Here is a 22,079-nt window from a genome sequence, read left to right as displayed (position 1 = left end):
AAATGAAGGAGAACATCCAATTGAAGAGTCCGAATTTTGTAAAAATTAGGTCTCGTTTCGCATGGCTATGAAAATGACTCCAGCATAGCACTGTCGCTTCGGTGCTTGAGAGTACTATGAATCCAGCCACAAACTTCGAACTATAGTCACTACAACCTATTTCAATGAATCGATCCACTTAAAGAACGTCAAGCAATTTGTGCCGTTAGTCAATTTCAAATATTTATCCAGGTGTAACGTATCGATGTAGCACAAGGTTTATTAGTTTCCTGATGATGTGCAAAATGGTGAGTACATGCGTAGTACATGGATACGTCATCTGGTTCTGTTTCAGACATTCTGTTAAGCCACGCGCAGAATATTTTTTGATGCGCTGAGTGTACGTTCAAACAGAACAATAAAGAAAACTTGTTGAGTTAGACACGACGCCTAAACACGTTTTATGAAGAATTTTCACTTTAAAATAAGACAGAGATTCGTATATGGTGATTACGTGAGTTTTGCCTAAATATTTCATAAATTCATAGTCATGTTGAGACGACACCTGTTTACATAACATGACCTAAAAATAAAAAGTGACTGAAAACACAGCAGATAATTAATTTCGACATTTTTGTGAGTTGTCAGTGTTATCGAAATAGTTGAAATGGGCAAATCAGGTATTTATTGGCTTAAATTTGTCGATTTTACATTTATTTTAAGCAACCATACCGTAGATGAATTCAATTACCTATCGAATTAAACCACTCACAAGTGGACTATGGACTATGTCTTCTGTTTTAAAAAGTGACGACGATATTGTGGCCTTAAAGAGTAAAATTGTTGAAACAAATAAAGTAAAAGATTCGACATAAAGTTGTTATTACACTCACAGAAAAATTAAGTGGCGACAAGTTTGAGTGTTGTGGCTTGCAAATTGTTTCTACTCAAAAATGTCGTTTTACAAATTAAAATCTAGATTTTGCTTCTTTCTGTTTTTGTGTTTGCAGAAGCTAGATTATCATTTGTTAGGCAAACCAATACAACTCTCAAATCAGAAAACATTTAACTTTTCGGCGAGTGTACTTATGAAAAGAAGTAGCAGAGACGACTAACTGTGCTGGTGATACGCTTGCCATCTGTAAAAGATTAAGCGCATATCAACAGTTTTATTTAGTACAGAATGAGTAGTAGATTTCATCCTCAGGAATGTCTGTCTTTCACTTTAGCACTGCTAGAAAAGAACAGATCTCTAGTTGTCTGTCTGTACAGAGGTTGACACGAGGGGTAAACCACTGGCCAAAGTGTGGCAAATCCGAGGGGTGACGCACTTCCATTTAATCCATTTAATCCAAATAGAAATTTTTATTTTTACCGAAATAATTAGCCTACACACCTAAAAAATTTGTAAACTAATTACGAAAATTAGATTTGCACGATCTCCAGGGCGTTTAAGTACTCGTGAGATATAGAAAAACTTTTTTTTTGTTAAAAATTGTATTAAATGGTATTTAATCCATCTAATCCACTTTACACCAAAAACTCCTAAAAGTGGAATTTTACGCTTTTTAACATTGTATTATGAGTTGTAATACGTGGTTCGATCTAAATCAACCATTTTTAAGACTTTTAAAGTATTTTGTAAAATGATCTTTTTTCCTATTTAATCCATTTAATCCAATTTTTATTCCATTTAATCCATTTAATACATTTAATCTAGAAGTGCGTCACCCCTCGGGCAAATCAATTTCTAATTCCTTTCAATTCCGTTTAATTACCTCAATTACCGGAGCAACTCGTCTAATTGCCGGATTCGCTCTATTTCCTTTCAATTCCGTTCAATTTCTTTTAATTCCTGTCAATTCCATTTAATAACCTCAATTGCCGGTTCAATTCATCTAATTGCCGGATTCACTCTACTTCCTTTCAATTCATTTCAATTCCTTTCAATGGGTGACTGAAGTTTTGACAAGTTATTTTTAATCGACGTAAGACATTATTCTAAACAAAAAATTGTTCAACGGTATGTCTCTAAAATGCACTGATCTTTTTATTAGTTCGTCTAAACTGTCAATTTCTAAAGGTACTTCCTGTCAATTTCTTTCAATTCCCTTCAATTCCCATTAATTCCTGTCAATTTCGTTTAATTATCGGATTCCGTCAATTCCAAGCAGGGTGTTTAATCAATTACCCGAGTGGGGTACCTTTCGGGTTAACACTTAAATCTAAGTTCGAAGATGTGACAAATTTTTTAACTGAACTTGATTGACTTTGCGTTTAACTATCTAGGTTAGGTCGAAAAACACTTATTGGTATTTACGATGCCAAAACGAAATTTCGTGCTACTCGGCCGTGTAATGATATAATTAAAATTCTGAAACTTTGAAAGTACTAACTTCAAAAACAAAAAAAAATCTTTTTTAAGACACCGAAATCGATGTCGAAACACAGAGGCTAACAAGCGGCACAACAGAACCTCCGCGAAAAATTGTACTGAGAAATACGAACGGCAATTGGAAGACCAGAATCAAAAAACGAATTTTCATCTTATCTTGGATCCAGAAATATGACAAAGATACTGCCATCGGCGATGCCATTGCGGGCATAACTTTGGGATTGACAATGATACCGCAGGCAATCGCTTATGCCGCTCTAGCCGGGCTACCGTCTCAATATGGCTTATATTCGGCCTTTATGGGTATGGTTAAAGAAATGAGTGTATTTGGGGTGATCAAGAATGAGATTAACGTTTGATAAGTCTGTAGGTTCGTTGATTTATGTGTTCCTTGGTACGATCAGAGAGATTTCCGTTGGACCTACGTCCTTGATGTCTATACTTACCTTGCAATATACGTTAGATAAGCCTCCACAGTTTATGATTATGTTGACGTTCCTGGCTGGATGTATGGAACTGCTGATGGCGATTCTGAATTTGGGTAATTGTTGGATCATCGAATCGTGTACTTGAGAAAAATTAATTTACTTTTTCCGCTAAAGGAGTTATAGCGGAATTTATATCAGTTCCGGTCACGAACGCTTTCACCTCGGCGACTTTGTTGATCGTGAGTGGTTCACAACTGAAAAATCTCTTAGGCATTAGCTACTCGTCAAAGGGTTTTGCTGACTCACTATACAATCTTCTTATTCGACTCGACAAAAGTAAATTGGGTGATGGAATGTTGGCTGTCTTCTGCTGTGTGTTTCTTTTATTATTTCGAGTAAGACACATGCCAACAAAATTTGGAGACCGACATCATTATGAGTGTTTTGCCGTTTCAGCAATTGAAGGACATCAAAATTAAATCCAACACGAATTCCGGCAAAAGACTGAAAAAATTCCTGTGGTATCTCAGTCAGGCAAGCAATATGTTGCTTGTAATAATTACATCGAGTGTAGCATATCAGTGGGCCGTTGGAACAACTCCATTTAAATTATCGGGCAAAGTCGAGCCTGGCATCCCAAAGTTCACTCTGCCCGCATTCGAATTCGAATATCAAAACCGAACCATTGGCTTCATGGAAATATGTGGCGAATTGGGAAGTGGAATTTTGATGATCCCGTTGGTTGCTGTCTCAGCAAATGTTGCCATAGCCAAGGCATTTAGTGAGTCTCTCACCTCAAACAGAAAGTTCTTTCAATTGATAAAAATGTGTTTAGCTTCTGGAGCCAAGGAAATGTTTACATTAGGAATATGTAACCTTCTCGGATCTTGTGTCAGTTCAATGCCGACTTGTGGAGCTTTGACCAGATCGGCTGTTAGCTATGCTAGTGGCGTCCGAACACCATTTGCTGGTTTTTATACGGCAGCAATGACAATGCTTGCGCTAAGTTTGTTAACGCCGTACTTCTATTTCATCCCACAAGCAACGTTAGCGGCTATCTTAATCATAGCTGCAATGTATATGGTAGGTCGGACATCTTTTCTGTTAACTCTACAGAAAATCGTTTCATTACCATCAACCACATGCATCAGATTGATTTCAGTATCCCTCTACGGTTATGGCGTAAGTCAAGACGTGACTTTTGGGTTTGGTTGGGATGTATCATTGCGTGTTTAGTCGTTGGCATAGAAATGGGACTGCTGTTCGGCGTTCTGTTGAACATATTACAGTTGATGTATGCGTGGGCAAGACCAGAAATTTTGCTAGAGATGCACACAATCGATGATGTCCCGTATCTTAGAGTCACACCAAAAGTTGGAATGTTGTTTCCAGGTATCGACCATCTACGTGAAATGGTGATCAAAGCAAATGCAAGCATGAAAAGTAAACAGCCCGTCGTTATTGACTGTAGCAAATTTACTGGATTTGACCATTCCGCTGCTGAGGTATGACATACGACAGATAAGTAGTTCAACAGCGAAGTGTGTCGTCTAACGAATTTTTTTTTTCAGGGAATTACTGGCCTTGCCAAAGATTTTCATAAGCGAAAGCAGGTCCTAATACTACACAACCTAGATGAAAAATGGCACAATCTGATCACATCAGATAATGTGTCCTTTACTACGTCGGAACAGACACTGAAGAATACGATAGTGAATCATGATATCCATAATCGATGCCGCACATTTATTTCTAGTGATGAAGCTACCACAAACCCAAAACGAACCACAGATCCTTTGATTGGTTGTACAGAATTAGAAGATTTAAATTAAATTAATTTGTAACGAACGAGTCCTACTTCTTGAAACCACTGCTTCGAACATTGGTTCGCCGTTTGTGGTCGACTTTGGTTAAGCCTTCCAAATGCTGCATTTTACGTATTTCGTTTCTGTTTACGAATGATTCCATTTGGTGTCTGGCGTGCTCATCAGTCGTCGTAAACTTGTCAGCATAACTGTCTAGACACTGTCTTGCCTTCACCATTCCCAGTTTGTGTTGCTGATAATAAAAAATTACGATCAAAAGTTGCCATATCCCTAATTCAGGCCAGAGTGTGTCACTGCAGTAGATGATAGACGTCGAGCACTGTGGACGATTTTGAATGTTTTATTGCAAAGTCATTCTTCCGTGGCAAAGAGGGTATACTTGCCGACCTACCTGATACATCAGAAAATCGGACAGACGTGTTTCACCAGACGTTCGAACTATCAGATCAGGATCTGGTGTTTTGCTCATGTACATACAGCTCCTAAACAAATTATCGTTTATATCATCCACATTCAGTTCTAATTGCTGCACACCATTGACTATTGTGCGTACCGATTCAGTCATTTCGTCACGTGATGTGTAAGCGAATGCAATGTTCCATACAGCCCGATCATTGTTTCGAGTCATTAGCATTACTTTTGCCATTATGGACTGTAAGTCGATCGGTAACAGCGTCAGATTTCCTACAATCCGAACGCATATGCCTCGCTCGTTTAATTTGTTCTCGTCGTCGACTAATTTCTGAAATTTTTCCTTTGCCATTTTCATCAAAGTATCCACTTCCTCTTTATTGCGTTTAAAATTTTCGATACTAAAGGCGTACGCGGTCACTTCTTTTACACCGATATCCAAACACCATTGCAAAATTTCCACCAATTTGTCGAATCCTTTCGCATGTCCTTCGGTTTTGGATTTTAAATTATTTTTGGTTGCAAAACGCCGATTACCGTCCATAATAAAGGCGATGTGTTTCGGTATCGGACCGCATTGCATCAAGCGAACGGAAAACCGTTGTAACCAATTCAAATTACTTTCACACAACCAAGACATTTTGGCTACACTAGCACCGGGCCGGGTTCTTTTGAAACTGAAAGTTCTTTGATATTGCGTAAAGCTTATAGCGAGCAGGTATCAATGATTACGGCATATATTATGCAAACGGTCAATAATCATAAACAAAGTAAGTTGTTGGACAGAGAGAACGAAAATTGAGAAATTCCCATCTTGTAAAAGTAGCGTAAAATATATTCCGGTTGACCATGAGAATCTTGTAAGTGGACAATTAATTGAAATTTATTATAGTCAGAAAATCTTTTCGCGCGGTGTAGATAAGTAGATAATAGCACTTAACAGGTATAGTTAGCTCAATTTTTTTTTTGTAAATGGAAGCACGTGTGGGTCTTGATTTTTTTGTGTGAAATTAAATTAGCATTTTTAATGGATGTCTTTTACGTAATCGCTTATGATCTCTGACCGCAAATAATTTTTCCTTTTTTGTGGCTAATGAACCATGTCGTTGAGTCACCTTGCACAGTATGAATAATCGAAATTATAAAACATGAAACAGGTTTTTAGCCTCGTATTTCAAGCGTTCATTGGAACAAAAGCATTCGCCGTTGGCTATTTGTAAGTGGTTCTCTGAATAGTTAGCCTCGTGAGTGAATAATGCCTTATTCAGCCTTAATTGCATTTTTCATGAATCGTCTACACAGACCTCCCACGCCAAAAATGAGCTCCTTAATTCATGAATAAGGAGGAAATTTTTTAAAAATCAGGAGGATTCAGGAGGTTTTCATAGTCATAAAATAAGGAGATTCGTGATGGTTATCAAAGAAATGAACGCCAAAACTATTCAAAAATTTATGAAACAAAACTTTTACAAATAAAGACTTTTTGAATGACAAACGATACAGTTATGCATTAATATGCTAAAGGTAAATTTTTTTGTGGAGTCGCAAAGAAGAAGGACTAAAACAACAATCTAATTCGTTTGTCAAACGTTCTAGCTTGGCGACAAGCGACTTATAATCTGTTTCATTAGACGACATTTTTAGAAAGTTTACTCATATTCAGCTTGAGTCGCAAAATTTTTATGCCCGTTTCCAAAACCGTCATTAGAGTGGTTTTGACAATAGTTTTCTTAGGAATGTAAGGTATAATGAGGAATTTTTGAAAAAGAAGGATGTGAATTAAGAAGGTTTTTGATTGTCATGAAAAAGTAGGTTCAGAAATACTAAACAGCTACTTATGCTAAAAAATGCACAAAATATTTAAGGCTCAATTGTGAAAAAATCGAATGACTTGTGTTCACTTTTATTCGTAGTTGTCTTCGTCCGAGCTTCATGTATCCACAGCCCGTTGCCAAATCGAAACGTGAAAAAAACAGAATCTGATTTAATCAGCGAATCTTTGTAAAATATGAGATTGATATGCGATTCTCTCGGGTAATACAGTCTTACATATCGTGTTAGATCTAACCGAGGGGGAAATCACTCTTCGATTTACACGCGATTTACATAATTTACGTGATTTACACGTTAATGTAAATCACTTGATTTCACTTCAATTACCTGATAGTTTCTCTTAACTTGAACGTGTTTTATTTTCTGAACATAATCGACATGATAATTATGAGAAATCCTTGATAAATGTAGAGAAATCCAGTGATTTGCAATTCGTAATTCGCAATTCACGTAAATCATGTAAATCGTGTGCAAATCGTATGTAAATCAAGAGAGTTATTTCCCCCTCGGATATAACACTTTGTGTATGGGGTTGCATGCTAAATGTTTTTTCAGATACAATATCAAATATTTGGATCATAGAGTTACACATTGAAGTCCAGCCGTTGAACTCCTTGCATTTAATAATTCTTTCCCCTTGATAGAACTATTCATATCACAATGATTCTCTCTAGGTCTAGCTCATCCAACGACATTGCAAATGTTCTACTGTTCTTAATCAATAATTGGTACCTGCTTGGTACAAGTGAGTGGATAAAAAGTAATATGTGAGCGAAGCGAGCGAAGTTTTTTTTATTTAAAACGGTTGTATTCACTAACGTTCTAGTTCCAGCCAATAAATGTGCATAAGCTTGTGTCGATAATGAGGTAATTTTCCTATGTTTCCTATGAAAAAGTAGGAAAATAGGATAACACTACTTTTTACTAAAAATAAGGAGAGTTCATAAAAAATAAGGAGAATAAGGAAAATAAGGAGAAGTGGGAGGTCTGAGTCTACACTATAACAAACTTGAGAATTCGAATTCATAGCCACAAGCCAAGAAACGTTTACATGCCTTGTGAGTGAAGGAGCTTCAACTGCAATTTGAAATATTTTCGTGTATCGGACTTTGACCTTGTTCCTTACGAGACGGTGGCGGGTCAATTTCGTCAGTAACGATATTATCGTTTTTTAGACAAAAAAACGATAGTATCGTCTAAAAAACGATATTATCGTTCCTGACGATATTGACCGTTTAGAAATGTCGCATCTCCTTACGGGGCCCGTCGAACGGTAGACTAAAGTTACGAGATCTAAACGACGATGTTGTCGTTCCTGAAGATATTGACCGTATAGAAATGTCGCCTGTTGAAGCTCCTTAGAATTGTAACGCATACTCGAGCTACGCATTTAATTTAAGAAATTATTTAAAAATAATTAAAATTGAAATGTTCCTTAGGGACCCGTAATACTGGTTGTTATCCCTTTTCCACCTATCGAACGGTAGACTAAAGAGATCTTGAAGAAATCGAATCTTATGGTTCTTCGGATATGTTTCGGACTCGGACCGCATTGTATTAAGCGGATAGAAAACCGTTGCAACCAATTTTACTTTTACGCATTGTTTCTTCTTACTACCTAGTACCTGAATTAGTAGCTTGACACACATAGGTCTTTTAAAAACGTGTACGTCAGATGTATCGTTGTTCAATAAGGTAACTTCGTAGTTCGTGCTAATTGAAAAAAAAGAGTTTAAACGTTAATAACTTGGACACTGTTCATAGAATTTACTTAGACTTTGAAGTTTGATTAATTGATGAACGATTTCTTCAACAATTTCTTGAAAAAGCTTATTAATTAAACGCAATTTATTCTTTATTGATGATGTTGCTTGTTATAAGCTGATCAGAAAATCTTATCCATACCAATAATAGCACAGAGGATCCAATACCTTGAAACTGAAGTTCGTGCTACAAAAATTGGTATGACAATTTATATAGCACGGAAAACGACCTAAGATGAGTTACCTTAATGGCTTCCATTAATAAATTTTGAAACCAACTGAATATACATTAACATCGTTTCAAGAAAAAGCTGGCAACATTCGTCGATTAGCAATCGAAACAATGAGCGCAAATTCAGGTATTTTAATCGCGTTTACAATTTTAGTTTCATTTTTGAATATTTCCATTGCATTTTGTACTGTAATTCAATTCTCGTGAAACGAAAATAGTTGCTCTATATCTTTGAGACTCGGTTTGACTTTGTGTGATATTAAAATTAAGATCTTGCTACACTAACAGACTAACCTACCATCTAACTTTGAACGTAGAAATCGTTGGTTCATCCTTAACTTTTTTAGATATAAAATGACAATAATAAATGGAGTGAAAAGCACAGAGATGATTCAAAAGGTCCTACAACTATTAATAGAAAATGCTGACAACATTCCTCATAATTTACCAAAAATTTTATAAAATGTGACCGAATTCAAGGTTCTATTCGTTTGAAAAAGGTGCTGCGATGTTAAACATATCTGTTCCAACAGTTCTTTCTGCAACATGTTTATGTGAAAATAAATATCTCAATTTGTATACACGTTTCAGACTCTGAACACCGCAAACGTACACATTAATTTGTTCAGTACCTCTGTCCGTTTATCTGTTTCAATGAAACCGGAACGAATCTCAAAATACCATACTTGAACCAATTAGCTGGTTTGACCTCAAAGCTATGTCCACACTGGCTCGTTTGAGCTCGAAGCACAAGAACAACGATTTTGCTTTTATGTCATTTTAATGTAGTTTGTGTGTTTGAAACTAGGGAAGTAAAAGATTGTGAACAGACTTAGTTGTTGCACTATGATACGCTTTCCGATTGTAAGTGGTTTTGCGATGTGATATAGAACAGAGAAAGAATTATGAATCGTTTCTCATCAATGTCCATTGGCTTTAATAATGAAAATTCCGGCTAATCGTAACTGTTTCCCAGCCAATAGCAATTCAAATGGCCACAAAATGACACCGGACACCACAAAGAAAAAACCTACGACATCGCTGACAAACTGGAAACTGCTGCTGAAAAAGCGAATATTCATTTTGTCGTGGATTCAAAACTATGATGTCGACATGATGGTTGGTGACTTTATTGCTGGAACAACATTAGGCTTAACCATGATACCGCAAGCCATTGCATATGCAGCTATACTTGGTTTACCGCCGCAATATGGTCTATATTCTGCATTTATGGGTAAAAAACTGATTCGATGTGATGGAAAAGTCATTTTCACACCGCAGTTGCGAAAATAGTCGTTTTCTTTACTGCGGTGAAACGTCGAATGTCTTTGTTATGAAATAATTTTTCCGTATGTGCCTTGGACGATTGATTTTAGGCAATTTCCCTCACGAAGTGAGCGTTACAAGCGAAAGTGCCTTAAATCAATCGTCATAGTTCCAGTAAAATCCAGTAAAATGTCCAAAATTGCCCTCATTTTTGGTTTCGAAGCATGAACAACGTCGTGTTTACCCGAGGGGGAAACAACACGAGCGAATGGTGGGACAGTGTTAAGCGAATAATGAACGAATAAAGACGAAAAATAAGCGAATGAAGACGAATAACGGGAAAATAATTGGCGAAATGGACGAATAGCGAAACGGTGGGACAAGATTTCCATTGTTGTTTCCCCCTCGTGCTTACCTCTGGGAAAAATTTGAAAATTTCGCATTTTTATGACTTTTGCCTCTCGCTACGCTCGGTGAACAAATAATAACTACCCCCACTTCTATTTAAGGTACCTTCGTTTATGCATTTCTCGGAACAGTCAAAGAGATTTCGATGGGACCGACTGGCATTTTGTCGTTACTTAGTTTACAGTATACAATGGGTTACCCAGTGGAATATACGATAATGCTAACGTTTATGTCAGGATTGGTTGTGTTTCTAATGGGAGCCTTAAATTTAGGTTGTGAATGTGCAAAATTTTGAAGTGTAAACTGTCATTTCCATTTGTTTCTTTCTAAACAAAGGTATACTGGCTGATTTCATATCCGTTCCGGTTACCAACGCATTCAGTTCGGCAACATTGATAATCATTTCTAGTACTCAACTCAAAACTATTCTCGGAATATCGTACTCGTCGAAAGGATTTGTAGATTCGCTGCATAATCTTCTATTAAAAATAACGGAAACACGCCTCTGGGACACCGTACTAGGCGTAACGTGTTGCATTGTACTGATTTTATTCAGGGTAACATAGAGACGGTAAAATGTTTGGTCAAATATCCGCTTTGAAACATATTATTTTACAGAAATTGAAAGATGTGAATGTGAAATCAACCACACGCACTGGTAAAATGTTCAAAAAATGTTTGTGGTATCTGAGTCAAGCCGGTAGTATGTTGGTCATCATCATAACTTCGATTGTCGCATTTCAATGGGTTGCGGAAACGAACCCGTTTAAATTACTAGGTATGCTTCAACTCTATGGGTATGATTAAGGTTTTAAAATCTGCCTGATTCAAATGATGTTTGGTTGCACGTATTTTAGTTATCGATCTATTTATAGGTCGATTGAGTGTGTGCGTGACTGCGTGATAGATATTTGCGTAACATTATTTACCTTAGGAAGATACGGGAAAAGATGATAAAAATGCCGAGGTACTGTCAATACAGATGAACGGGTGACATCGTGCATGGAAATAATGCGGTATCCTGGTATCCTAGATGCCGGGAAGTCGTCGGGGCGACAAATTGGATACCGGGAAATTCAGCCTCTTCTTTTTTTACTGTAAAAATTAGACCTCACCGGGAAATATCTATAAGCAGGAAGAATTCAGAACTAACCGAAAAATAGCTGTCACCGGGAAATCGGAAATAGCTATCATTGGGAAGAACTCACACCGGGGAATATCTATCAGCAGGAAGTACTCCCTTGGAAGTATCTATAAGCAGGAAGAATTCAGAACTAACCGGGCTGTCACCGGGACCGGGAAATCGTAAATAACTATCACTGGGAAGAACTTTCCGGGAAATTTTATCAGCTGGAAGAACTTATTGAGAAGTTTTTACCGACGAGGGAAGAACTTCTTGGGGAGTTTCTGTTAGCGAGAATTTTTTTTCTTGTCAGTGTTCAGCGGGAAGTCTCTATCATCAGAAGTTTCTACCAACGGGAAGAACTCATTGGGAAGTTTCTAACAGCGGGAATTCTATCAGCGGGAAATTTTATTTTGTTAGAGGACAGTGTTGTGTTAAGTCTCTATCAGCGGGAAGTACTCCTCGGGAAATTTTGATCAGCGGAAAGAAGTTTATCAAAAAGTTTTCGTCACTATCCCGATCCCGATGAATTATTCTCTTCAACGAACTAAACTTTTGATGAGTTACTACTTCTGGTGAAACAGTTCCTAATAGGGTGCATAGACCTAAGAATTTAAAAACTTCGCCTGCGGCGCTTTTACTCAAATTAAAGTTTCATTTAGAATTTTGAGTTTTTACAGTTTCAAAGAATGATACTAATTTTGCATCATAAAAAGTCAATCTTCAAAAAATTTCACTCGCTCTGCTCGTGAATTTCTTTTTATATATTTAAGTAAATTAAAACAGAATTTCCGAAAGATTGTTATGCCCAACATATCTGGCAAATTAGAGCAGAAGATAATATTCCAATGAGTTTATATCTGTTTTATCTTTACAAACATTCTCATCTACAAATTGATGAGTGAAAGTTCATGCAGATGAAAGTCACGAAAAGGTAATAGCACTGTAAAAACTAATGTTCAACTTGAATCTGCACAAAAAGGCTAGAAAGGGCTTGGGAAATAATATTCGCGCCACCGGGAAGTCAATTGCGACTCACCGGGAAATTTTTGTCACAATTTCCGGGAAGTTTTGACTTGGTTACCGGGAAGAAAACATTATTTCCATGCACGGGTGACACCCTGCTTTTGATAATAAAATCAGGTTTTTTCATAAACTGATCTCATCATAAGAATATAATTTTGGTGGGTTTTGTTTGTTTCTTTCGTTTTATTTGTTCCATCCGTATTCTACCACATAGAAGTAGCGTTTGTCTGTACGTTTCGTCCGTCAATTCCACACGTAACGTGTGAGTGAAACGACACTCTTTACGCTTCTTTTATTGACAACATGTAGAACGATGTGGAACAATTAAAACTGTAGAATGCTGACCAATTACAAACTTTAATTGAGTTAAGTTTAAAATGTCGCAATCGAGATGATTATAAATCGTTGTTGTGATGACTTTTTTTTTGAAGTAAAATCGTTAGAAATGGTTTTTTTTACCGCACATCTAATAAATTATCGATTGACACTACCTACTCAACAATACACAGCCTTGAATCTACCTACCTACCTTACTACAAATTTCTTTTTTGTTTTGTTTTTCAAGGCAGTGTTCCACAAGGTATTCCAAACATCACTGTGCCGCCATTCCAATTTGAACACCAAAATAAAACAATTGGCTTCCTTGACATCTGCAAAGACTTAGGGAGTGGATTGTTTATAGTTCCTTTGGTAGCGGTGTCGGCTAATATTGCTATCGCTAAGACGTTCAGTAAGTCAATCGCAAAATTTAGAAATACGGATAACATTTCAAAGGCTTTACTCGTAGGCTCAGCCGCGACACTAGACGCAACACAAGAAATGCTAACATTAGGAATTTGTAATGTAATTGGTTCGTTTGTTGGCTCAATGCCAACATGTGGTGCAATAACTAGAACAGCTATTAGCCAGGCAAGTGGTGTGCGGACACCTCTAGCTGGAATTTACACGTCCATAATGACTTTACTTGCCTTGAGCGTGCTCACACCATATTTTTATTTCATTCCACAAGTTTCTCTGGCAGCCATTTTGATTGTAGCGTGCATCTTCGCGGTAAATTTAAAGGAAAATTCAAAAATTTAAGATCTAATCCAATTTGTAATTCATGTTCAAAAATCAGATCGACTTCAGCCTTCCATTGTATTTGTGGCGCAACTCACGAAAAGATTTTTGGAGCTGGCTAGTTTGTCTTGTAACATGTCTATTTGGGGGCATCGAGGTTGGGCTCTTTGTAGGTGTCACACTAAACATCTCGCAATTGCTGTATTTGTGGGCTAGGCCCGGAACAGTAATAGAGGAAGAAGAAATCAACAACACTCGTTTCATCAGGGTGAAACCAAATATTGGCATATTTTATCCGGGTATAGTGCACCTTCGTGACGAGGTGAATAAGGCACTTCTACTTGCGCAATTCAAAGTTCCTGTAGTTATTGAATGTGGTCGATTCGCTGGTCTGGATTACACAGCTGCTCAGGTGATTGCAAAGCATCATTTTTGCACATAGTTCCATGTTTGATGTTGAAAGTTTGTTCTCTATTGTAGGGCATCTGTGGCCTCGCCAACGATCTCAAAAAACATAGCCAGGTTCTTGTTTTGAAGCAGTTGAAGGAAAAATTCCACAATTTAATTACGTCACCGAACGTAGTACTGTGCGAGACGGAAGAGTGTTTTAAAGTGATGATTTGCCATGAGAATATCAGCACCGAAAGTGCCATTATACCACGAAGTGTAACAGTTGAATTGGACGAAGATACACAGCCTAAACGAGGATCCGTTTTACGAAGACCCTCGTGCAGATCATGCTAGAGATGGAACAGCTTGTTTTAGTGTAAAGAAGAGTATCGATTGAGTACATCGGACATACGTTCTGCTTAGGAAAAATAATAGAAACCAAAGATGCATGCAGTGGTGTGCACTTAAATAAAATTGAATATTGAAAGTGAACCTCTTACATTGTTTGGGTGAATAAACCTGATTTTTAGCACCGGACAGGTTCCACTTCCGTTTATGTTGTTCCCCAAATAATGAGTATGATGAGCAGCAGTAGTTTTTCAAAATTACCTGACGGTGATGGACAGCGAATTGATCGATAAAATCTTGCTTCCATAACACGTCGAATACAAATACACCTGATACACCGGACAGGTAAACGATTCATTAAAATGGATTTGTTGGACACCGTTGGGTTACTACAATTTAACGAGAGAAAACTTCTATTTCAACTCTATTTTCACATTAAATTTGTATTTTTGAATTGTTTCTATGACGAGACGGTAGCATCAATTTCATTCATTTTGGGGTTTTCAATTGTAACCTCTTCAATCCAAGACAGATAATGTACCACATCAGTGAAATGTGAATACTCCATCGAACCGCACCATGTATTCGGAAGATTAAACTTAGGTGGAGCCAACGACAATATTCCTCGTATGTAATAGACTCCACTTTCTTCGAAAGTCATTGACCCGCCACTGTCACCGAGACAAGCACTTGTGCCTAAGGATAAGATCGAAAAATTCAGGGATTTTTATTGCTTTCTTCATAACAAACCGTTACGGAGACCAGCGCAGAAATGTGTCTCTAATATGACATGTTTAGCAAAAGCACGATATGCTGCAAGACATTTACGCGAATCTACCACAGTCATGGACGCTTGTCGGAGCACTCGTGACATCTCGCCCGTTTCAGTTTGTCCCCATCCAACCACCATCCCAGCTCTCCCAACAATTTCTGACAGATCTGTTTTATTTGACGGCCACATACAAACTGGTTGCACGTAATTGTTGAATGTAGCGTGAGTAGAAAGTCGAAGAATTGCTATGTCGTTGTTCAAATCAGTGTATTCAAAGTCGGGATGAATTATGACTTCGGCGACCTGCAAGATCGTCAGGAACATGAGTAAATGCGATATTATGGCTATTAGAACGATAAACTAGTGAACGTACAGTAAAGTTCTGTCCACTACTCTCATTAACATCCAAATTTAATCGCCCCAAAGAGACTAGGAATTCATTCGATTGCATTGATTCGTTAAAACGAGAGACACAGTGCGCTGCTGTAAGAACTGAATGGGAACTGATGAGCGTCCCTCCACATTGATAAACAGGAAACGGTTCGTGGACTTTGTTATGATAGATGGCAGTGTGCCAAGGCCAATGATGTGTAGGATTTGAGTATGTCATTAGGGGTGCCAGCTCTGGTAAACGCTGTCCACAATAAGATATGTGGTCTACCTCTCGGTTCGAAGAACCAACAACACGAACGAAAGTATTGTCGCCATCATCGACTTCTTTTTCGTGTTTGGCGTATTCAGAAACAGGAACCGCCGCGTTACTAAATTGCAGAAAAGTGAAAAGATGTTACTTGATATTTCCAGACTTTGCTGTACTTTGTGGTACGCACGTACTCTACATAATATAGAAAGGTTGGATAATTACTTACAAATCGGTAGCGCACTGAACGGTCTCTTCGCAATCACCTCTTCGATCCAAGATAGATACTGTGCAACATCAGTGAAAATGGAATACTCCATCGAATCGCACATTCCATTTTGATTATTAGCTAGACATTTCGACACTAATCCTCGTATGTAATAGATGCCACCTTCTTCGAAAGTCATTGACCCGCCACCGTCACCAGGGTTCACACTGATGCCTAAGAACAAAATAAAGAAATTCTTCATTGTTTGGTTTTAACCCGTTCTGTTTTTGTACAAACCGTTTCGATTACCAGCACAGTAATTTTTTTCTGTTAAGAAATTTCCATAAAAGGTACGATTGCTTGAAAGACAGGTGAAGAAACTTACAACTGGAATAGACGCTTCTTGGAGTATGTGTGATATTTCGCCCGTTTCTTTTTTTCCCCATCCCACTACTGTACCAGCTCTGTCAACAATTTCGGAGAATTTTTTTTTATTCGACGGCCACATGCAAATTGGTTGCACGTAATTGTTGAATGTAGCGTGAGTAGAAAGTCGAAGAATTGCTATGTCGTTGTTCTTATCAAAGTATTCAAAGTCGGGATGAATTATGACTTCGGCGACCTACAGGATCGTCAGGAACATGAGTGAATTCGAAATGTGGCTATTAGAACGATAAACTAGTGAACTTACAGTAAAGTTCTGTCCACTACTCTCATCAACATCCAAATTTAATCGCCCCAAAGACACTAGGAATTCATTCGATTGCATTGGCTCGTTAAAACGAGAGACACAGTGTGCTGCTGTAAGAACTGTATTTGAATTGATGACCGTACCTCCACATCGATAAAAAGGAAATGGATGGTAATCTTTATTATTGTAATAGATAGCAGCGTGCCAAGGCCAATGATGTGTAGGATATGAGTTAGCCATTAGGGGTGTAAGCTCTGGTAAACGTTGCCCGCATGACGATTTTTTTTCTACCTCTACATGTGAATGAACACCGAGAACGAAATCATTGTAGTCTTCTTCGATGTCATTTGCTGCAATTTCATATTCAGAAAAAGGAACTGTCTCGCTAGTAAGGTGGCAAAAATCCCTCTTCATTAGGAAGGAAATTTAAGAGGAAATAACATACTCACATGCACTGAACATTCTTTTGACTCTCAATGGTCGCACGTTCTATCCAAGACAAATATAGTGCAACATCAGTGAAAAGTGCATAGTGGTAAGAGTCGCAAATTGTTGCAGTTACAGCGGTTTTATTCGGTTTGCCTGGTATCACCGAGACTATTCCACGAATGTAGGCCACTCCATTTTCCACGAAGGTCATTGATCCGCCACTGTCACCGAAACAAACACCCGTACCTAATTAAAATAAAAGTCAACACATTCCACAGTGCCACATTGTTGGCTTTTTTTCAGTTCAACAAAACCGTTTCTGCTGCCAGCACAATAATTTGCCTCCCACATGTACAGACTGAGTAGACCGCGATTCGTTGGCAGACATTTACGCGAATCTACTTCGACAGGTACGAACGCTTGTCGAAGTACGTTCGATCGTACACCCATTTCTGTGAGTCCCCAACCAATTACCATTCCCGCTTTACCAGCAACGTTCGACAATTTCTTCTTGTTTGATGGCCACAAGCAGATTGGTTGCACGTAATTGGTGAATGTAGCGTGAGTAGAAAGTCGAAGAATTGCTATGTCGTTGTTCAAATCAATTGAGCTAAATTGTGGATGCATTGTGATTTCGGCTACCTGCAGACAATGTGAGATCGACACATTTTGATTGAGGCGTTTAAGCCAGAGAACTTCATGAATCTCACGTCAAAGTTCTGCGCAGTACTCTCATTGACATCCAAATTTAATTTTCCCAAAGAAACTGAAAGTCGCTCCGTGTCCATCGGTACATTAAAAGAAGACACGCAATGACCTGCTGTAAGAATTGAACTCGCACTGATCACAGTTCCTCCACACCGATAACTAGCAACAGATTCGTTGAGTTCATAAATAGCAGCATGCCAAGGCCAATGGTGCGTCTGTGGATCTGAATTTGCCATAACGGGTTCAATGCCCGCAGAAATTTGTCTCTTCTTTCGAATTGAATCGATTGGAAGTTTAGAACTCTGAACTGGGGCGACTCTAATTTCGTATTTTGTGACACGAACTAACTTGTTTCTACGAAATACAATTTTTCTAGCATCTTTTAGTTCTCAACGATTTGCGTTTGTCTTACTCGAGTTTCGATACACATCGGGGTCCCATCTCGCACTTGGTCACGTTTTCAATCCAAGATACATATTGGGAAACATCAGTAAACAAGGCATACTGCATCGAATCGCACTCTTTCTTATTTGTTTCGTAAATTTTAGTAGGAGTCGCCGAGACAATTCCTCGAATGAAATAGACATCATTTCTCTCAAAAAACATAGAGCCACCACTGTCACCGAAACAAACACTAGTGCCTGGAAACAAAATCAAAGTGAACTATGAAAGTGTCGTCTGTCACTTACATTTCCAGGACAAACCATTTCTGCTGCCAGCACAAAAAGTTGTGTCTGATAGGTAATCTCTAAAGGCATTACGATTACTCTCAAGGCAAGTGTGAAAAGGCACCACGGGCATGGACGCTTGTTGGAGTATATCTGATCTATTACCCATTTCTGTTAGTCCCCAGCCAATTACCATTCCATATTTGCCAACAACATTAGACAAATCCGTTTCGTTCGTCAGCCATACGCAAATTGGTTGCACGTAATTGTTGAATTTTGCCTTAGTCGATAGTCGAACAAGTGCAATGTCGTTGACTAAGCTTCTTAGGCGGTATTTTGGATGTAGAAAGATTGCATCGACCTGAATATGATTTGTCTCATGATGCATTTAGCTTTTATTAGGTGACTCATTCACACCTAAATTAAATCTTCCCAACGAGACTAACAATTGATTCGTTTCCATCGGGTTGTCATAAAGCGACACACAATGTCCCGCTGTTAGAACAAAATTCGAACTGATCACACTTCCACCACATATATATTCAGAGAATAGTGATGATACATTAAAGATAGCGGCATGCCAGGGCCAATGGTTGGCTGAAGTCGAATGTGTCATAAGAGGATATACATTTGGTCCGAGTTGTCCACAAAGCGATATTTCACGCTGCCCTTCGATATGAATGAACACAAAGAATAAAATCGCTACATTGAAATCGAGGGACGGCATTTTCGTATATGCGAATCACTGGCATTCACTCGCGGAATATGACTTTCGAAGAAAACTTATATCAGAATTCAAGATTGTTAATGAAAAGACTGACGAATCACCAACTGCAAAAACTGTAATGTACTCATCTGACCAACGTTACAAAAAATTAGAGGTGAAATTTCGGGCTGCTCGATGCCCGCCCGCACCACACCCGATAGAAAAAAGTAATGGCGGGCCAGAATAAATCGATGAAAAACAGGGTTTTCGATTATCAATATGGCAGAATATTTTTCAGGTGGGTATCGGTCATCGATATAATATAGGGCAGATTGGTACACCCAAAGAACGAAAATTTGAAAATATATCACATCACACACACAACGACAACAATTTCTAATCACAACACAAAATAAAGGGAATGGACATTAAAAGGTACATTCAAAAAGGAAGGGGACATTAAGATTTTGAAATATTTGTATGGCTTTATTTCACGCGCTTTCTTAGAACGTAAGTTACGTTACACTACATTCCTACATCTTTCCGCACAAACGTTCTTTGTGTGTACCAATCTGTCCTATATTATATCGATGGTATCGGTCGATCGGCAAAAATTTTCCGGGTTTCAAGGGCACTTTTTGTAAATAAAAAGAACGGGACTTAGGCCGGGCGGGCTCGCTCACCTCTAATGTGAACAAATTTAAGTATAATTGTTTTGAACTTGAGACTTATTGACGAAGCTGAAACGTGCAACTGAATCTGCCTATATATTGGATTTTCGTTAAATTGAATTGGTAAATCAATTGAAAATGGAACTAAATGTGTAGTTGTAGCTCAATTGATGTGTCATATCGTCTCATTTTCGAAGACGTAAAATCCAAATGCAAAATTAATGAATGTCTACGTTTGTCAGCACATTATAAATGCGAAAAGGGTTCCAAAGTTGTTTTTATCTGCTAGTGAGGACCTCAGATAGGTAATGTGGGTTCTCGCACACTCAAATGTAGTATCAATTGCTTCCAAATTTTCATTTTGGCCATTGGAAAGTTTATAGCCCGAGCCGAAGGCAAGTTATTAGGTAATGTACTATTTCAAGTCTTGTAGTGACGAAATAACGAACTTTCGATCCGTGAACTCATGTGAATTGTAACGGGAGGAACGGCAACATTTTCCGATTCAAATGAATTCAAAATATTCTGTTTTGTGTGGGTGGGTATTATTATAATCAATCGGTAAACTTATAAATTTTCAAATTTATTCAAAATTCGTAGTCGTAAATTCGATGATGTTGGAGTTGATGATAAATAAGTTTTCCTCAAATTATCCCACGTTCGTTTACAACAAACGAATATTAAAAAGATTGCGATGCCTTCAAAATTACCAGCCATGGCAAATAGAAATACGATCCATTTAAATGTCTCCGATGCATATGTTACCTTAATGTTCAACGCGCAAAGACAACTTGGCCATGCCAGGCCCATTATTATACACAATTTCAGAAATTTAATCAATCTGAAATTCCAAGCAGATGAAAAAATATCAAAATCTACTCCTACAGCTACCAGACACTATCGATCATATACTTTTTCCTAAAAGTCAAAGAATTGGTCGCTGTAAGTGGTTCCTTAAGTCTCCTCAAGTACGCACAAATGATTTCGCATAAAGTTGCCACAAAAAATAGAATATTTAGACCCACAATGATGTAGCAAAGATAATGAGCACCATTCCAAGAACTTTGTCTGCATTTTTCTTTCCCGTATTGTGGACGATTTGACCACGTCGATCTGTAACAGTATATATTTGAACAAGAATAAAATTGGGTTTGACCATATTAGAGCGAGAGAGAAAATAATTATTGCATACGCAGCATCAAGAAGCATTCCGATGCAAATGTCCAAAATGGGAATTCCCCATGCAGCTAACTGGATACAAATAAATCTCCTTTTCTGTCCAAGATCGACCAATTCAGAGCATCTGAAAACGATTTCCGAATATCGATTATCGCGGTAGTTAGGTGCGGAACGCTTAGTAAGATTTACCGAAAAATTAAGAAAATATCTATGTTCATGGCTAGCAACGTGGTGTAAACAACCATTAGTGCAAAGGATGAGGTAATTGCTTTAAGATACAAACGTCAAAGCATTTACAATCAAGAAATAATCGTTTACACAACTAGGGATGAAGAGATGAAAAGTAGAGTATTCATGTGAATAATTTTTATTCGAGGAGGCATAGCTGGGGTCAAAAAACACACGAAAACGAGACTTTTTATTTTTATCCCCAAATCATGTAATGGCGTCGAAAGTCAGGACCGAACTGGCCATATGGTCAAATCGGGCAAGCCCGATTGCGACTCTTGGCTTTATCTGTTGAAGTTCATCTATCTCACTCTCACACAATTTTGCGACTTTAGAGTAGGACTTTGTTTTCATAGACTTAATACCCAATACGCCCACAGTACTTCAGGCCAGACCTGTAGAAAGTATTGCTTGAAACATGATATTATTCATGTAACGAGAACTGAAAATGATTAGAAAAAATTTGGGTTATTTTTATGTCAATAACGCCATGTACAATGGAACAAACAGAAAGTTTTTGTTTTATAAAGTAGCTGGGCTGGCTACCAAAAGTTCCTGTGAAATGTAGGATAAGGCGGTTAAAGTGAAGAAAAAGCGCCAAAAAACTCTATTGAAAGGCGACAATACAGAAAATTCAATAAAATTTCCAGGTCGCCTCATATGGCCAGTCCGGGCCTGTGAACTGGAAAAAA

At 38.0% G+C, this 22,079-nt stretch overlaps 4 protein-coding genes across 10 annotated transcripts; 1 reads left to right on the top strand and 3 right to left on the bottom strand.

Moving 5' to 3' along the window:
- The first annotated feature begins 382 nt into the window (after positions 1-382).
- LOC119066618 (sodium-independent sulfate anion transporter-like) lies at positions 383-14,670 on the top strand. Of its 5 annotated transcripts, none has more exons than XM_037169189.1 (9): positions 383-659; positions 9,844-10,101; positions 10,643-10,813; positions 10,878-11,098; positions 11,160-11,319; positions 13,256-13,420; positions 13,478-13,740; positions 13,808-14,161; positions 14,230-14,670. In XM_037169189.1, the coding sequence occupies exons 1-9, from the start codon at positions 647-649 to the stop codon at positions 14,491-14,493; spliced, it is 1,869 nt and encodes a 622-aa protein (XP_037025084.1). In that variant the 5' UTR covers positions 383-646; the 3' UTR covers positions 14,494-14,670. The 5 variants fall into 5 exon arrangements, with proteins under 5 accessions (XP_037025084.1, XP_037025091.1, XP_037025107.1 ...); XM_037169212.1 differs by lacking the exon at positions 383-659 and adding an exon at positions 5,736-5,757; XM_037169180.1 differs by lacking the exon at positions 383-659 and adding an exon at positions 8,918-8,994.
- Positions 4,627-5,736, bottom strand: LOC119067092 (dehydrodolichyl diphosphate synthase complex subunit DHDDS-like). Its single transcript, XM_037169854.1, has 2 exons — positions 5,020-5,736; positions 4,627-4,947 (listed from the first exon to the last, which is right to left on the bottom strand). The coding sequence occupies exons 1-2, from the start codon at positions 5,677-5,679 to the stop codon at positions 4,657-4,659; spliced, it is 951 nt and encodes a 316-aa protein (XP_037025749.1). The 5' UTR covers positions 5,680-5,736; the 3' UTR covers positions 4,627-4,656.
- A 211-nt stretch (positions 14,671-14,881) lies between the features above and the next one.
- LOC119067044 (trypsin-1-like) lies at positions 14,882-17,245 on the bottom strand. 3 transcript variants are annotated; one of them, XM_037169790.1, is made up of 4 exons: positions 16,799-17,245; positions 16,405-16,729; positions 16,129-16,341; positions 15,778-16,020 (listed from the first exon to the last, which is right to left on the bottom strand). In XM_037169790.1, exons 1-4 carry the CDS (start codon positions 17,210-17,212, stop codon positions 15,917-15,919), a joined length of 1,056 nt encoding a protein of 351 aa, XP_037025685.1. In that variant the 5' UTR covers positions 17,213-17,245; the 3' UTR covers positions 15,778-15,916. The 3 variants fall into 3 exon arrangements, with proteins under 3 accessions (XP_037025699.1, XP_037025693.1, XP_037025685.1); XM_037169804.1 differs by lacking the exons at positions 15,778-16,020; positions 16,129-16,341 and adding an exon at positions 14,882-15,183; XM_037169798.1 differs by lacking the exons at positions 15,778-16,020; positions 16,129-16,341; positions 16,405-16,729 and adding exons at positions 14,882-15,183; positions 15,238-15,562.
- On the bottom strand, positions 17,244-19,073 carry LOC119066877 (transmembrane protease serine 9-like). Its single transcript, XM_037169555.1, has 5 exons — positions 18,640-19,073; positions 18,348-18,576; positions 17,938-18,289; positions 17,542-17,869; positions 17,244-17,473 (listed from the first exon to the last, which is right to left on the bottom strand). The coding sequence occupies exons 1-5, from the start codon at positions 18,989-18,991 to the stop codon at positions 17,244-17,246; spliced, it is 1,491 nt and encodes a 496-aa protein (XP_037025450.1). The 5' UTR covers positions 18,992-19,073.
- Positions 19,074-22,079: the final 3,006 nt, after the last annotated feature.

Source organism: Bradysia coprophila, chromosome II (genome assembly GCF_014529535.1).
Source record: "Bradysia coprophila strain Holo2 chromosome II, BU_Bcop_v1, whole genome shotgun sequence".
Classification (NCBI taxonomy): Eukaryota; Metazoa; Arthropoda; class Insecta; order Diptera; family Sciaridae; genus Bradysia; species Bradysia coprophila.
Note: the sequence above shows the minus strand (reverse complement) of the source record. Positions and strands in the feature narration are given on the sequence as shown.

Coding starts and splice junctions, on each gene's coding strand:
- LOC119067092 (XM_037169854.1), bottom strand. CDS start 5,679: ATGTCTTGGTTGTGTGAAAGTAATTTGAATTGGTTACAACGGTTTTCC. Junction 4,948..5,019: donor CCGATTTTCTGATGTATCAG/GTAGGTCGGCAA, acceptor AATCGTCCACAG/TGCTCGACGTCTATCATCTA.
- LOC119066618 (XM_037169180.1), top strand. Junction 10,102..10,642: donor TCTATATTCTGCATTTATGG/GTAAAAAACTGA, acceptor CTTCTATTTAAG/GTACCTTCGTTTATGCATTT. Junction 11,320..13,255: donor GAACCCGTTTAAATTACTAG/GTATGCTTCAAC, acceptor TTGTTTTTCAAG/GCAGTGTTCCACAAGGTATT.
- LOC119067044 (XM_037169790.1), bottom strand. CDS start 17,212: ATGAAGAGGGATTTTTGCCACCTTACTAGCGAGACAGTTCCTTTTTCT. Junction 16,730..16,798: donor GTAGTGGACAGAACTTTACT/GTAAGTTCACTA, acceptor ACGATCCTGTAG/GTCGCCGAAGTCATAATTCA. Junction 16,342..16,404: donor CTGTGCTGGTAATCGAAACG/GTTTGTACAAAA, acceptor TTTTGTTCTTAG/GCATCAGTGTGAACCCTGGT.
- LOC119066877 (XM_037169555.1), bottom strand. CDS start 18,991: ATGCATCATGAGACAAATCATATTCAGGTCGATGCAATCTTTCTACAT. Junction 18,577..18,639: donor TTGTGCTGGCAGCAGAAATG/GTTTGTCCTGGA, acceptor TTTTGTTTCCAG/GCACTAGTGTTTGTTTCGGT. Junction 18,290..18,347: donor CGATGTGTATCGAAACTCGA/GTAAGACAAACG, acceptor TGTATTTCGTAG/AAACAAGTTAGTTCGTGTCA.